This window comes from Pangasianodon hypophthalmus, chromosome 21 (assembly GCF_027358585.1).
Source record: "Pangasianodon hypophthalmus isolate fPanHyp1 chromosome 21, fPanHyp1.pri, whole genome shotgun sequence".
NCBI classification, from domain to species: domain Eukaryota; kingdom Metazoa; phylum Chordata; class Actinopteri; order Siluriformes; family Pangasiidae; genus Pangasianodon; species Pangasianodon hypophthalmus.
This window is the reverse complement of record NC_069730.1, coordinates 9,054,715-9,070,284: the sequence shown is the minus strand read 5'-3', so window position 1 is coordinate 9,070,284 and position 15,570 is coordinate 9,054,715. Positions and strand designations below refer to the sequence as shown.

Here is a 15,570-nt window from a genome sequence, read left to right as displayed (position 1 = left end):
TCTTACTGACAGCATTAAAATAAGAATCAGCATGCCTGATGTTTCGGAGAGACTATAGGATCTTTCACATCTACATAATATTCCAAACAATCCCAATCGATTAAAAGAATAACAAGCCCTACCTCAAAGCATGCCTCTAATCTTAAATGTAATAAGATATATCAGACACAGGGCAAGTACTGTTTCAATTGTAAAATAACTACAAGTTCACAAGTACAACTACAATTCTCCAGATTACGTTTTTCATCTATAAAGGCAGCCCGTTGTTTGTTCCGGGCCTCCAGCACAGCAGGCACAGCAGCACTGAAAGGGAATATTTGGAGGATGATGTCATCAGTAAGAGACAGCCCAATGTTGTCAGCATCCTTTTCACTGGCCTCTATGACGACATCTATTACACCAGGCACATCTGTTAGGCAGTAAAAGTACAACACTTCTGAACTTTCCTGATGAAAGCACGCATGATGACTGATTAGATTAGGTGAAAAAGTCAAATTACAAGACCAAGTATTGACAGTACAACCTGCACATAGTACAGTTAAAGTACAGTTCAGTTCAAAACACTTATTTGAACCTTTGCCTGATCCACAATGTGTGTGAAACTGTATGACAGCTCACCGTCAATGTGTGATATGGGAACACAGCTAGTGTTCCCATCTTGTCCTCTAATTTTAGCCTGAAGACACACAGCTTCCTGCACCATAACTGCAACTTTATCCATGTAAATGTAAGGGTTAAATACCACCCTCATCAGAACCTGCATCTCCCCCACACACACAAACACACATACAGACACCAAAACTGGTTAACATTGGTATGCATTCAGGTCCATAAATATTTAGCATTTACAAAGTTATTGTTATTTTAGCTGTCTACCACAGTGTGTCCGAGTTTAAATGTAACTTAATTAATCTTTAATGTAAGTCTATTTACATCCAAATTGGGTGAAAGGTGAAGAAACACTTTTTATACGTACAGTGGTATATATGTATATTTTTTTAAGGCACCAAAAGTATACTTAGCTGCAAATACTTTGAAATCAATGACAACACATCACCAGATGCTGGCTTTCTTCCCAGGTGAAGCTCTGCCAGGCCTTTACTGCAGCTGTCTTCAGTTGCTTCTTGTTCTTAGCACGTTTTGCTTTCAGTTTTGCTTCAGTAAATGAAATACATGCTCAGTTGGATTCAGGTCAAGTGAGTGACTTGGCCATTTCAGAACATTCCACTTCTATGCCTTAAAAAAAGTCTTGGGTTGCTTTCGAAGTATGCTTTGGGTCACTGTATATCTGCACTACAAAGCACCATTTGAGGAAACATTCAGCTGAATCTGAGTGGATAATATAGCCTTATATATTTCAGGATTCATCCTGCTTCTTTTGTCAGCAATAACACCATCAATAAATACAAGGGAACCAGTTCCATTGGCAACCATACATGCCCACGCCATAAGATGAGGTGGTATGCTTCAGATAACAAGCAGTTCCCTCACTTGTCCATACTCTTCTTTTCCCATCATTCTGGTACAAGCTCATCTTTGTCTCATCTATCCATTGGATGCTGTTCCATAACTGCATGGGCTTTTTAAAAAATATGTTTTTGGCAAACACTACCATGGTCTTCCTGTTCTTGAGGTACACCCTCTGTATTTACTCTGGTGAAGTCTTCTATTGATTGTTGACTTTGACACCGATACCTACCTTTTGGAGAGTGTTCTTGATCTGGTCACCTGTTCTGAATGGGTGTTTCTTCAGCAGGGGAAGAATTCTCTCATCATCCCCCACAGCTGTTTTCCGTGGTCTTCCAGGCCTTTTCATGTTCTTGAGATTACCAGCGTGTTCTTTCTTTTTAAGTATGTACCAAATAATTGATTTGGCCAAACCTATGTTTGTGATAACTTTTTTTATTTTTCAGCCTAATGATGGCTTGCTTCACTGGCAGTTGCCACTTTTTGGACCTCCTATTGAAAGTCAACAGCAACAGATTCGAAATGCAAATTTCACACTTGAAATCAACTCTAGACCTTTTATCTACTTATTTGTAAGTGAAAAAGTGAGGGAACAACACACACCTGGCAATGGAACAGCCAAGCATCCAAAAGTCCAATCACTTTTGGTCTCTTAAAAAGGGGGGGCCACATATAAAAAGTGCTGCAACACCTATGATCACCCGACTTGGATACACTCAAATTAAAGCTGAAATTCTGCACTTTGAGCTCATCTTCATTATTTAATTTTAACGCCAATATACTGTGGCAGTAAATAACTTTGTCAATGTCCAAATATTTATGGCCCTGACTATAATATCTTTGGAGTGAGCGTGACAAATATGACACGGTGATTGAGATGCAGGAGTATATTGTGGTACCAAGTCTAAAAACTGGATGACTGTCTCTTGTTGAGAAGGTTCCAAATGGAGCAGATGGTCCAGCCAAAGTTCCAACTCTTTCCAGTTGTGCTCAAATGGACCACTTTCTCTCAGGATCTGACAACAGAATAGCAACAATTATTTATTATGAAATAACCACCCTTAGTGTCTTCTCCCTCTCTCACCACAGTGAATACATTACAATAAGGCAGAAACCTATTTAACGACCTTTCCAAACTCTAACTCTAAAAGTAACCCAAGGTCCCATATACTGACCTTAAGCACGAGCATCCTAGTTGTGGTCCTCAGATGAGTGTTGCTACAGTTGACAAACATCTTTAGCAGCACATATAATACAGACTGCTCCCGTCCCTCCCACTCTGGAGCCACTACATCCTATGGTAACAATTAAAGATCATGACTGACACAAGCAGGAACAGAAAAAAAAAAACTCAGGCAAAAACAATGGCAAAGTCTTCTAAGACATGATGTTGATAGGTTAGCTGTATTTTGAAAAAAATCATGCCTAAATCCCCAATAGCTACTGCCACAGTACAGTGGTCTTGTTTCTCCATCCTTGCAACATAGCATGTGGAGATGGTGATCTGTGGTTTTCAAAGTGACATTATTAAGGATCCAAATACAACCCCTACTGATTTAGTTAGGATATTTCTTCTTTAGAGGAACCCTACTGTTTTGTTCTTAGGAATGTTAGGACTCCAGGCAAACAGCAATAGGATAGTTTGCTCCCCAAGGCTTGATCCCCAAAAAGGCAACTAAGCAACACCAGGGGTCCTGCTTATGTGACATTTTATGTACATAAAAAGCTAATATGCAAATGAATAGCTCATGTTTTTCCCATGGTGATTACCAGTCTCTAGGAATAACAGAACTGTTGAAGACAATTTAAAACTGCAAAGCCCTCAGTTATAGATAAATCTTCCAATTAGTGCACAGGACTCAGGCACACAGTCACTATGACTATTTGTTTAGTCAAGCATTTTGTTAAATAGCTCTTTGCTTGGGTAAAGGTGCAGATCTAACGGTTCACGGGCATAGAGAATTTTGGTATACTGGGATGTATAGGTGCTGTGCCATACATTTATATTTACAGCATTTAGCAAATGCCATTATCAAGAGCCTCTTAAGGATGTGCTTTGCAGTTGTGACAACAAGCTTGGCCCCTGCTGTGCCCCCCTGAATGAGGAGTAAGTCAACTCTGAGCTAATTATTATAACCTGACCACTTTTGTACGAAGCCCCAAAGTGGCACACTAAAGTAAAAATACATTTTACTAGTCAGACCATTTAAGGTGATAATATGAGAAAAACATTTCTGAGAAAAATATTTTTGTCTTGCCTGTCTATATAAGCATGCTACTGTAGATGTATACATTCATGTAAGCTAGCGTTATTGAGAATATGTCACATTCTCAATTGTTTGCATATATGTGTAATGTTAGCTAGCTAACGCAAAAAAACCACTGTGTTGGTGGTATGACAATTTTGTTCTATAGTTCCTCTTCATCTTCCAAAATGAAGAGGAAAAGTGAAATATCATACTTCTTTCAAGAACAGAAAGACAATCATTCAGAAAGTCAGATAGAGCCAGATCATTCAGGTGGGGAGAGAGCCCAGGCAACTGGGCAGAATGAGCAGGAAGAATGGTCAGTTGGAGAGCCTGGCTTGAACAGCAAGGACACAGCAGAACAGGTAGAGACAGACTGAGACACAGACAGCAGAGCCATTTGTGTCCACCAGCACAGCACCATCAGGTTTATGATGTTGAACAGCTCTGTTAGTCAGTTTACATGGCATGTGTAGAAAAGTGTAGGTCTGGGGTTGAAGATAATCAAACATTTGTGAAAGAATGGGCCGCTCTCAGGAGCTCAGTGAATTCCAGCGTGGAACTGTCATAGGATGCCACTTGTGCAACAAATCCAGTCGTGAAATTTCCTCGCTCCTAAATATTCCACAGTCAACTGTCAGCTTTATCATAACAAAATGGAAAAGTTTGGGAACAACAGCAACTCAGCCACGAAGTGGTAGGCCACCTAAACTGACGGAGAGGGGTCAGCGGATGCTGAAGCGCATAGTGCAAAGAGGTCGTCGACTTTCTTCACAGTCAATTGCTACAGAGCTCCAAACTTCATGTGACCTTCAGATTAGCCCAAGTACAGTACGCAGAGAGCTTCATGGAATGGGTTTCCATGGCCAAGCAGCTGCATCCAAGCCACACATCACCAAGTGCAATGCAAAGCGTCGGATGCAGTGGTGTAAAGCACGCCGCCACTGGACTCTAGAGCAGTGGAGACGCGTTCTCTGGAGTGATGAATCACGCTTTTCCATCTGGCAATCTGATGGACGAGTCTGGGTTTGGAGGTTGCCAGGAGAACGGTACATTTCGGACTGCATTGTGCCGAGTGTGAAATTTGGTTGGATGAACTTGACTGGCCTGCACAGAGTCCTGACCTGAACCCGATAGAACACCTTTGGGACATAAACATAAACATATATCCGAAGACACTGATGGGAAACAGAAGGATGAGTTTCAAGACAGCCTGGTACAATATCCACCACTGGCTTGAATATTCAAAAAATGTAGACTCTGCGTGGTGCTTTCCCGGTACTAATTTTAGGCCTCCCAAAAGCTCAGAGACAGTATTTGACTCAGCAGGATTCAGCAACTGGAAGAGAGCGACTTACAAAGAGGGTAGATTTGCAATTCATGCGAGATCTGAGCGGCACAAACAAACAATGACTGCATGGAGGGACTATCAGACAGCTGTAAAAAAAAAAAATAAATTATGCAACACTCTTAAATACCCTAAACAAGGAACACAGCAAACAGGTTAAAGACGACCAGGACTACATTAAAAACTATATTATTAGATGAAGTTCTATATTTACAGCCATGCAAAACATTCCACAAAGAGGATACAATGAGTGCAGATTCAGATAATAAAGGAAACTTCATGCAACTTGAGGCAGAGCAGTTCTTCTCCTTACTAGAAAGACAGTATGTCTTCACATCTAGATCACATGTCCATCAAAAATGGCTCAGTGTACAAAACCAGATGTATGAAGGTGTACCCAGAAAGCTCCAGAGATTAAATGATACTTGCTGGGCATGTCGGTAGATGGTTCTATGTAGCATTACGAATAGATTGTCATTAAGCAAGTCCTTATGAGATAGCTCAAGAACACAATGGCGAGAAATCTGTTGAAGCACGCTTGCACTGTGTAAGCAATTTTACATTCTGTATAGTCTTTGCAGAAACAAAACTTCTGTCTGATATGCTACAGTCTTTAGTTCACTTGACCTCTCAAACCCTGTTGATTTAGTTGAAGCTTTAGTCAAACTTTGAATAACTTGAGGGACAGGTAAGTCTTTTTCTTTTTTTGATAGCCTGTGGAATAAATTGTTGAATATTGTAAGCAATGTGATACTGCAATACAGCCGGCTGCAAAACAACAAAAACGGCTAAGCTCTCGACTGGCTGGGTACTGTGTGCTCACTACTGTAGATTAGAAAAGGTCAGATTTAGAACTAGACAAAGATAGTATTCATATAGCCATTTTCTACCCTGTTTTAGACAAGATGCTCACTGAGTTTAACAGGTGGTTCTCTGGCAGAAACATAATGAATGGTGTCCGAACCCTAAACCCCACAAGTGATGTGTTTTTTCTTTTAAGTTTGGTTCCTCTCAAGGTTTCTTCATGTTGACTTGTGAGTTTTTCCTTGCTACTGTCGTCTTTGTCTTACTCATTAGTGATCTAGATCTACATCCAAAGTTCTTAAATGAACACTTACACCACTCATAGCTGCAGCAGTCATACATAATCTACCAGGAAATCAAGTGATCTAAGCAAGAAAGAAAGAATTTAATTTTGCAATAGATCTAAGTTGGAACAAGCAACTCTTTACAACAGCATTAATTTGCTTATCAACTTGGAGCAAAACAAACACCAAGTTCTTTGCATAACTATGCAAATTGTAACTGATTTTTAAGTGAATTGTTGGATACATGAGAGCCTAGCAAGAGAACCTCAGTTTTGTTTTCATTTAACTGTAGGAAGTTATTTCCCATCCAAGTCTTGATTTCAGCTAGACATGGTAAAAGATGGTCAAATAAACAAGTATTGGATGGTTTGATCGGAAGGTAAAGTTGGAAATCCTCAGCATAACAATGCTACAAGAAATGGACTTGTCGAAAGGGTTTGTCGACGGTGGAGTGGCTGGCTGCCTTATGTCCCAGGGTGCCCTCATGTCTGTGTTAACTAAAAGGGAGAGCCAGAAGCTATGTTGTCATAGCTAGTCTTGCCAGAGCTGCTTGCACTCTGCAAAGTACATTGTCCTTAACCATTAGAGGACAAAAGCTTACCTAACAATCTCTACCTCTCTCTCCATCTCTCTCTCCCTCACTCAGCTACACATGCTACTTCTGAGATGCCAGTGATCCTGACCCCTTCTGCTCCCCGGACCCACCTGACCCATCCTGATGCCCTACTTCTGATTGGAGTTCTCATCGGTTGAGTTTGCTCACTGCTGCTGGGGGTGGCCCCATATGGATGGCCTGAAGAACCATTTGGATTGCTGGGGATAGTGCCACCTGGGGGCTGTGGAGATGGCTTGGGGATCATATATGGGGAGCTGTAATGTAATGGCTTGGGACTGCGATTGCTGTAGTGGCTTTGGGGCTGCAGTTGCCACGAGCAGCTTCGTACTCAGGACTCCATCAGTGGAAGGATTTTAACCAACTGGACTTCTTGCAAAAACTGATGAATTTACTGGTTGCACAATTGCACTATTTGTCCATATAATACAAAATAATAGAAGGGATTTATTTATAACTGCACTATTCGATGCACCCAGATGAGGATGGGTTCCCTTTTGAGCCTGGTTCCTCTCAAGGTTTCTTCCTCATATTGTCTCAGGTAGTTTTTCCTTGCCACTGTCGCCTCTGGCTTGCTCATTAGGGATAAATTCACATATTTACAATATTTATTTTTGTGAATCCAATTATTTCTGTAAAGCTGCTTTGTGACAATGTCCATTGTTAAAAGCGCTATACAAATAAAACTGAATTGAATTTAATACAAATATGATATAAGTGACATATCACCAAATATGTTTAATCTTTACACTGGTGTTAGCAAGCTATTATACCATCCATGGGAATGGTAGGCAGGAAAGAGAACCTAATTTGCATATAAAGGACAAATTTTCCCGATATAGCATTAAAAAAAAAAACATCTGCTTAATAAAGTCCTTGGCAACATCAAATGGTAAAAAAATTCTGATACTGAAGATCTGTTACTTAATAAACATGTACCAGTAAAGTAGCAAAATAGAGGTTTGTATATGCTTGAGTGCTGTTTCACCACTTCCAGCTAGCATTTGCCTGCACAGGTTAAAAGGCAAGTAACTCTCTTAAATATAGCAATGATGTGTGGCTTACAACTTGCATTTGATTGGCACACAATGGGTATACCCAACATACCTGAAAGCGGAACCAAGAAAACTTGCTAGCAGGAAGCTCCAGCGCCAGCTGCAGTACTTGGTACTGCAGGATGGGAGGGACAGCACCTTTCATTCCTTTCTCTGATACAATGCCTGCAAATGATTAAGACTGACATTCAATATGCTAAGATTGGTTACAGGGCAAACTATTCACATAGAGAACTGCAAAGACATCTTCTGCTTATTAATCATTAGAATCTAATTTTAAATTGAACGAATACAAACATTAAGGCCTTTGAGAAAATGCATTAAACCTTTTACAGTGCACAGGAAAAATACTTTTTAAAAAAAAAATGTATTTGGATAAACTCACTACAACAAAGCTGTAGTAGCATTATTGTTGTATTTGGTTATGTATAATCAGCTAAACTTGCCAATTATTATTCAAATTGAATGTCATTTCAATAAAGAGGGTGGAAAGATGGCAAAGATGGTGAAATGCACTGATCAACATATCATACACTGAATAAAGTGCTCAAAACACAACAGGAGAGCAAAACAGAATGTAGAAATGACTGTGCCATCTGTTGAGTGGCTTTATACATACATATATACATACATACATACATATGCGCACACACACACCTTTTCCTGATATTTACATCCAGATGTGTTAACAGCTTAGTTCTACATGGCATCTTTGATTGCAGACCACCCAATTTTTAGGTGAGCAAAATATTGGAACAGATAATCCTAAAGTAAACTAAATTTAATATTTGGCAATAACTGCATCAAGACAGCGACCCACTGACATCACCAAACTGTTGCATTCTTTTGTGATGCTTTTCCAGGCTTGTACTGCAGCTTCTTTCAGTTGTTCTTTGTTGTTGTTTTTTTTTGTTTTTTTTTTTTTTTTTTGGGGGGGGGGGGGGGGGGGGGGGGGGGTTCCTCCCTCAGGAGGTGAAATGCATGCTCAATTGGGTTATGGTCTGGTGATTTACTTTTTAAATTGGCAGACAGACAGAATGTTTCTGCAGACAGATATAATGTTTCTGTAGACTTCTGAATTCATTCTGCTGCTAGCATCATGAGTTACATCATCAATAAAGATTACTGAGACCATTCTAGACGCACCCAAGCCATAACACTACCTCCACTGTGTTCGACTGATGAGCTTGTACATGTTGGATGGCCATGTATGGCCTCTCTATTTCTGTTCTCAAAGTCTTCTTTGAATGGTGAATTGTGATACCTTCAGCCTTGCCCTGTGGATACTGATGGTGATGACACTGACTGTTGTTTTTGTTTTATCATCTTCACAGCTTTCACAATGATCATCATGGTTTTTATTATTCCAGTAGTTTCTTTCTTTTGTATTGGCTATGCTTGTGCAATGGCTCTGATCAATTTTCACTCTTTTCTCAGCTTCAAAATGGCATGCTTTTGTCCCATATACAGCTCTCTGGAATTCATGTTGGTTTATCCTTTTTACCAACAAATGCAGTCTTCACAGGCAAAATCCAGGGGCTCAAAGAGTAGATATTCAGTGCTATTAAAAGTTTAACTAATCAGTCTAACAGAGCACACCTAGGCAACAAGAAACACCTGTCAGTCACATGTTTCAATATTTTTGATCACTTGAAAAATGGGTGGGTTCAAACAAAAGATGCCATGTTTTAAGTTGTTTAACACATCTAGATGTAAATACCAGCTGAAATTCCGATCCATCCTCTCACTTTTCTTTTGATCTCAATCCCAAATGTCTTCAGAGTATAGCAAAAACAAAAGAATTGGCCTTGTTGTTCCAATACTTTCAAGGTGGGGGGACTGCAAGCGCCCACACACACACACAATATGTCCAAAACTATGTGGACACCCCTCCTATTTATTGAGTTCAGGAGGTCACACCCACTGCTAACAGGTGCAAAAATGTAATGTAAGTGCATAGCCATGTAATCTCCCTAGACAAAAACTGGCAGTAGAACAGGTTATACTGAAGAGCTCAGTGACTTTAAACATGGCACTGTCATAGAACGTTACCTTTGCCACAAGTAATTCGTGAAATTTCTGCCCTGCCCCGGTCATCTGTGTGATTATTGTGAAATTTTGCAAGTGTCTAGGAGCAAATGTAATTTCTATATAAATAAATGGGTACCATGAGAGGGATATGCACCAACATTGTCACATCCTATTATGAAGTGATATCTGATTGGACTATTCTCTAATGAAAAGAAAATGTATATTTTGAACACAAAAACGTTCAAAATATACATTTTCTTTTCATTAGAGAATAGTTGAATATATTGCTGCAGAATGCTATATGTAAGGTCCTTTTCCTAATTTTGTTTACCTTTAAGTCCAAACCAAGAAGAAAACTTGAGCATTGGAGAGAACTCACCTTTTAACAGTTTGCTGAAGTCAAACTTGCTTTCGGTAACAAGGTGAGGAACAACATTCTGATATAAGCATATCACGTGCAGTAGAAGAGCCTTAAACAAGATTAGCTTTTGATTTCGATCACCTGCAGTACACAAGATAGTTATTTCAATAAAATCAACACAAGCACAGTAAATAAAACAACAAATGCACAGTGTTTTACCATGTTCTTGAATTTTAACCTCCTCTGCTTTTAGTTTTGACAAGCCCATCTGTACCTCATCCCGTTTTCTCTCATTCTTTGAGAGTGACTGCCACTTTGAAACAATGGACATGATGTCCGGTAAAACCTGTGAAAAAAATAGAATAATGCCTTCAGTGTGTCATCATTGTGTTTACTTACATTGTATTACATGTCTCTTTCTTTGCTTTATATCCTTTTTGAGATTGTTCACACCTTACTCAGTGCTTCCCTGTAAAGCTGGACAAACTCTTCCTTGGCATTGAGACTGTGTGCATCAAAACTATCCAACACTGGTCTCTTCAGACTGTGCTCTATATTCTTCTGAGCTCTTCTTAGGATAAAAGCTATCAGAGTGAGTGTAGCATGCTGGCCCTCCACACTGTGCAACTGTTGAAAATTAACATTATTAGTAAATTAGTTACACCTTAGAACACCTCTACTCTGCTCATTCTTGTAATTACCCAATCAGCCAATCATGTTGCAGATGGCAACTCAAACTCATGGTACAGGCCAAAAGCTTGGGTTAGTTTTCAGGGGAAGGGATCTTTCTTCTACTGTGCAAAGTTTAATGCTGAAAGTCTGCACTTTGAGCTCATACATTATTTAAATCCAAATATAGTGTGGTAGACATATAAAAATAAAATGTGGTGCAATGTCCAAATACTATGGATCTGACTGAGTCCAATATTTATTTTGTAATGAAATTACAAGTTGATTTGATTAGTTTAAACTTTTCATTGACATGTTGGTCTATTTTTACATTGGTTAGCAGTTTCTTAAATTATCCACAATTTCATGCTTACAGTCTGGTACATAAGTATTAGGACAGTGACACAATTTTCGTAATTTTGCCTCTGTACACCACCACAATGGATCTGAAATGACGCAATCAAGATGTAATTGAAGTGTAGACTTTCAGCTTTAATTCAAGGTTAACAAAAATATTGCATTACCTTACAGCCATTTTTCGCATACTCCCTCCATTTTCTCAGGCTCAAAAGAAATTAGACAAACTAACAATTATAAATATAAGGATTATTTTAATACTTGGATGCAAATCCTTTGCAGTCAATAACTGCCTGAAGTCTGGAACCCATGGACATCACCAAATGCTGAGTTTCCTCAGCAGGTTTTTTTTTTTTTTTAGATGTTTTCTAGCAAATTCTAATCTTGCCTGTTCTTGAGTGCTACTTGTGGTTTGCATCTTGAGGTAAACCCTCTGTATTTACATTCATGAAGGCGTCTCTTGATTGCAGACTCTGACAATGATATGCCTATCTCCTCAAACATGGTCTTGACATAGCTAGATGTTGTCAATTGTTTTTTTCTTAACCAAGGAAAGAATGCTGAAATCATCCACTATAGTTGTCTTCTGTGGTCTTCCAGGCCCTTTGGAGTAAGCTTGCCAGCGCAGTCCTTTTTAAAAAAAATGCACCAAATTGTTGATTTGGCCACTTCTAAAGTTTCTTCTATCTCTCTGATAGGTCTGTTTTGTTTTTTCAGCCTAATAATGGCCTTCTTCACTTGCATCAACACCACTTCGGACCGCATATTGAGAGTTCCCATGAACAGCTACCAAATGCATATTGAACACTTGAAATCAACTCCAGACCTTTTATCTCCTTAACTTGTCATGAAAAAGAGAGAAAACATGGATGGACTATGTAACAATTGGCTGTAATTCCTAAACGGTTAATGCAATATTTTTTGTTAAACCCATTGAATTAAAGCTGAAAGTCTACACTTCAACCACATCTTGATTACTTCATTTCAAATCCATTGTGGTGTACAGAGGAAAATTACAATAATCGTTTCACTGTCCAAACACTTATGGACCTGACTGCATACTGCCATCAAAACCATTTTGCTTGTCATCTCATAGATTGCTAATTAGCCAAGCGGAGTTTCCACTCATATCTGCATTATATAGCTGCATAGAATTCTAGAAATTTTAGTCCAACATTTGCTGTTTACAATATTTCTACTCTGGATTTCTAAGTAATATGAATGCCCCTGAAAAATGGCAAGCATGAAACCTGACTATTATCCTTTATGTTTGAGATTGTTAAAAAAAAAAAAAAACATTTTTCCTATTAAACACCATTGTAACTGCACTAACCTCTCACAGGAATAATGAAATTACAGCACCACGAAATAAGCAATAGAATCATTGGTCACAACACAAATATTGCAATATAAACATAGTTAATGTGTTTTAGGATAGGAGTTTCCGATAACCGCGACTCACATTGAGCCCCTGAGTGAAAAAGGCCTTGTTGCAGACTGGAGGGAGGGAGGTAACTAGAACCATGCTGAGGAAACGGGGGACAGGAACCACCTCTTGCAGCTGGAATGCCTGGGACACCTCAGGCAGGGACTGATAGATCTATGTGAAAAAAGACAAACATGGATAGAGTTAAATATGTCAGTCATGCAGCACAATTAGCGTATAATTTAAGTCTCCCTCCCATATGGCAGAGAACTCACTTTCTTGAGCAGTGCAATGCTGTCCAACCAGGCTCCTTTCATGCGCGGAGTAAAGCAGAGTTGTGTTTCAATAAAGTAACGGTGCAGAATATCAGGGTTGCACTTCAGAATGCTGACAAGCAGCTCAGCCACTTTTTCATCCTCGATGACCTGCTTAAGGCTCACCACAAACTGTAGCAGGACAATATTCCCAGCTCTGAAAAAACAACGGGTGGCTGAGGCTTTTAGAAAGGGAAAAGATGAATTTAATGGCAATGACTTAAACTGCCAAGTTATGGCGATGATGGAGGAGTTTCCTGGAAAAGGTACAGGTACAGTGACTTGGTAGCAGTACATTCCATGCTAAATTTAAATCTAAACTAAGGCAGAGAACTGAGCTTGCCTCAGTTTTATAAGGAACCTCTCTCCCAAGCTGTAAGGCCGATAATCAGTTACTGCAAGTGCCCCAATCACCGTTGTCACAAAAAAGTTCCCTAGACTTTCATCACATTTACACCTAGTCAAACAAGTTATGCAAATTATAGTATGAGAACAGAAGGAGAATAAAAAGATCCATCTCAGTCAAAAGGTTATCAAATGTTTTGAATATGGGTGTTAGCTTTTGTCTAAGATATAAATATTATAAAAGTTGCCATCAGAATTCACAATTAGTTTAAGACCACCTGTGCCACCTGTGTGCAATTAAAGTTTCATATGACTCTGACAGCAGAAGATCTCAAAGCTTTTTTGTTGTTCTTTCCAGGCTTGAAAAGTTAGCCATCGCACTCTTTCAAGAAACCTTAAGGGCCGTAGCTCTCATGGACACTTTAACTTCCCATCAGTGCAAATGCAGGCAGAGGACTGTGACCACTCACACTTTATGGCACAGTCAAGAGTTCCAGTACTGCCTGAGCATATTCATGTATGACTTGGTAGTATTTTAAGTTTTATTTTTTATCAGTGTCAAAAAAAAGTATAGTTATATATTACTTTTTGGGTTTCTTTGCATGGGACAAAGGAATTTTCTTTGTTTGAACTCTGTACCTCACGACCCCTCACCATGTGGGGTGAAGAAGGCATTGGCCAGCTCAGGTAATAAAAGTTTTCTGCCACCATGATTGGACAAACCTCTGCCAGCCCTGTCTCTCCATAAAAAGTATGGGGTCACTTACTGCTCTTTTATTTTCTTTCCTCCTTTCCTCATGGCCACAGACATCTTTGTGTAAGAAAAATTCTTAATCAATTAATCAACCAAACAATCAATTAATTAATATTAACTAATATCAACCTAGTCAGGTGTGGTACCCCATCCATGCTTGTTGTCAACCTCAACTGAGTCAAATTCTTCTTCTGAGCCCACATGGTGTGCAGCCACAGGGCTGTCATCTGCCTTGCCCAGCAATGGGAAAAGAGCAAAAATCTGGTCACCACAGCTTGCTTACGGGGTTCTCTAGGGAATAGCATGTTCCTGAGTGCAGCCCAATGAGTAGGAGAGTGGTTACACCAACCATGGGATTTTGTTGGGCCAGTTGCTTGGCAAGCAAGTTACAGGGCAGGGAAAGATGGCTGTACGACAATGGTATTTTTTTGCAAATACCGCATCTTTCGCACCTCAGTATTTTGTTGGAGGTTCTCTGCATAAGGCTACACGTGCACAAGAAGGTATCCAGGTCATTATCACCACCCCTGGTGGTTATGAGTTTCCCAGAACCAGTTACATAGGTAATGAAAAATGTAAAGAAAAAGAAATGTAAAGAAAAATGTTTCATCAGAGGATTAATGTGATAAGTCAAACTTCGCATTCATTTGCAGTGACCATTTCCACTTAAGCAGGCAAGTGATTAACAGAGCCATTCATGACTGTATGATTCTCTTGGTGTACATCTCACATCCACTCGTCCACTTGAGAATATGGTGAAGGATGACTCCTCTAACCATATGGTGTTTTCCACATCTCTGTAGACCAATATCTAGAGTTTAAACACCACTGAACTGTCAAATGTGCGTTCGTCTTTGTAATGAGGGATTAATGAACAGCAAGCCTACCGGAATATCCTTGTACAGCACTGACATTCAACCATGTATATATGGCCAGTTTAGAACCAACACTGGGTGCAAAAGCAAAACTATACAAAATCCAGCAGCAAGAGATCAGCAACACCAGGGCAAGGTGCCATTATTTAACTAAAATAGCTGAGGAAATAGTGTTTGTTAACAAGAGCATTAGGTCATTGTGTAAAATGGATTTAGTGCATTAGTAGTGATGCTGGGTCCCACGCACCTTCCAGCTGTCCCCAGGCTTGGGTCATGAAAACTGATACCATGTTTGCGAGAGCAACAGAGGTCAAGAAGGAAACAATGAACAGACTCTCGCACAACAAGCCTTCCTCCTTCCTGTTCATTCATAGTCTAAGAAACAAAATGAAGCAGTATTACAAATTGGAGATAGAAAGAAAGAAAACAAACATACACAGAAAGAGAGATGGAGAGAGAGAGAACATGACTTCATACGATCCCATTCCTACCACACTTTGATCAGTGGATATATCCACAGTCCCATTCCATCTGTACAGAGAAGCAATCTGAGCCAAAGTGGAAGCAGTGAAGAAACGTAACTTCTGAGTTTTGCTCACAGCAGTATTTTGAACAATCTGC

The 15,570-nt window shown here is 39.6% G+C and overlaps 1 protein-coding gene across 1 annotated transcript in view; it reads right to left on the bottom strand.

The window, feature by feature from the left end:
* urb1 (URB1 ribosome biogenesis homolog) overlaps positions 1-15,570 on the bottom strand; it is a 76,133-nt gene that overhangs the window by 38,469 nt on the left and 22,094 nt on the right. The window contains exons 7-18 of the mRNA XM_026941402.3: positions 15,441-15,566; positions 15,197-15,324; positions 12,937-13,132; positions 12,698-12,835; positions 10,663-10,836; positions 10,429-10,555; positions 10,228-10,350; positions 7,870-7,982; positions 2,643-2,762; positions 2,367-2,483; positions 619-757; positions 239-409 (exon numbers count right to left, since the gene is read on the bottom strand). Coding sequence (XP_026797203.2) covers positions 239-409; positions 619-757; positions 2,367-2,483; positions 2,643-2,762; positions 7,870-7,982; positions 10,228-10,350; positions 10,429-10,555; positions 10,663-10,836; positions 12,698-12,835; positions 12,937-13,132; positions 15,197-15,324; positions 15,441-15,566 — 1,672 coding nt within the window. The remainder of the gene's footprint in view (positions 1-238; positions 410-618; positions 758-2,366; positions 2,484-2,642; positions 2,763-7,869; positions 7,983-10,227; positions 10,351-10,428; positions 10,556-10,662; positions 10,837-12,697; positions 12,836-12,936; positions 13,133-15,196; positions 15,325-15,440; positions 15,567-15,570) is intronic.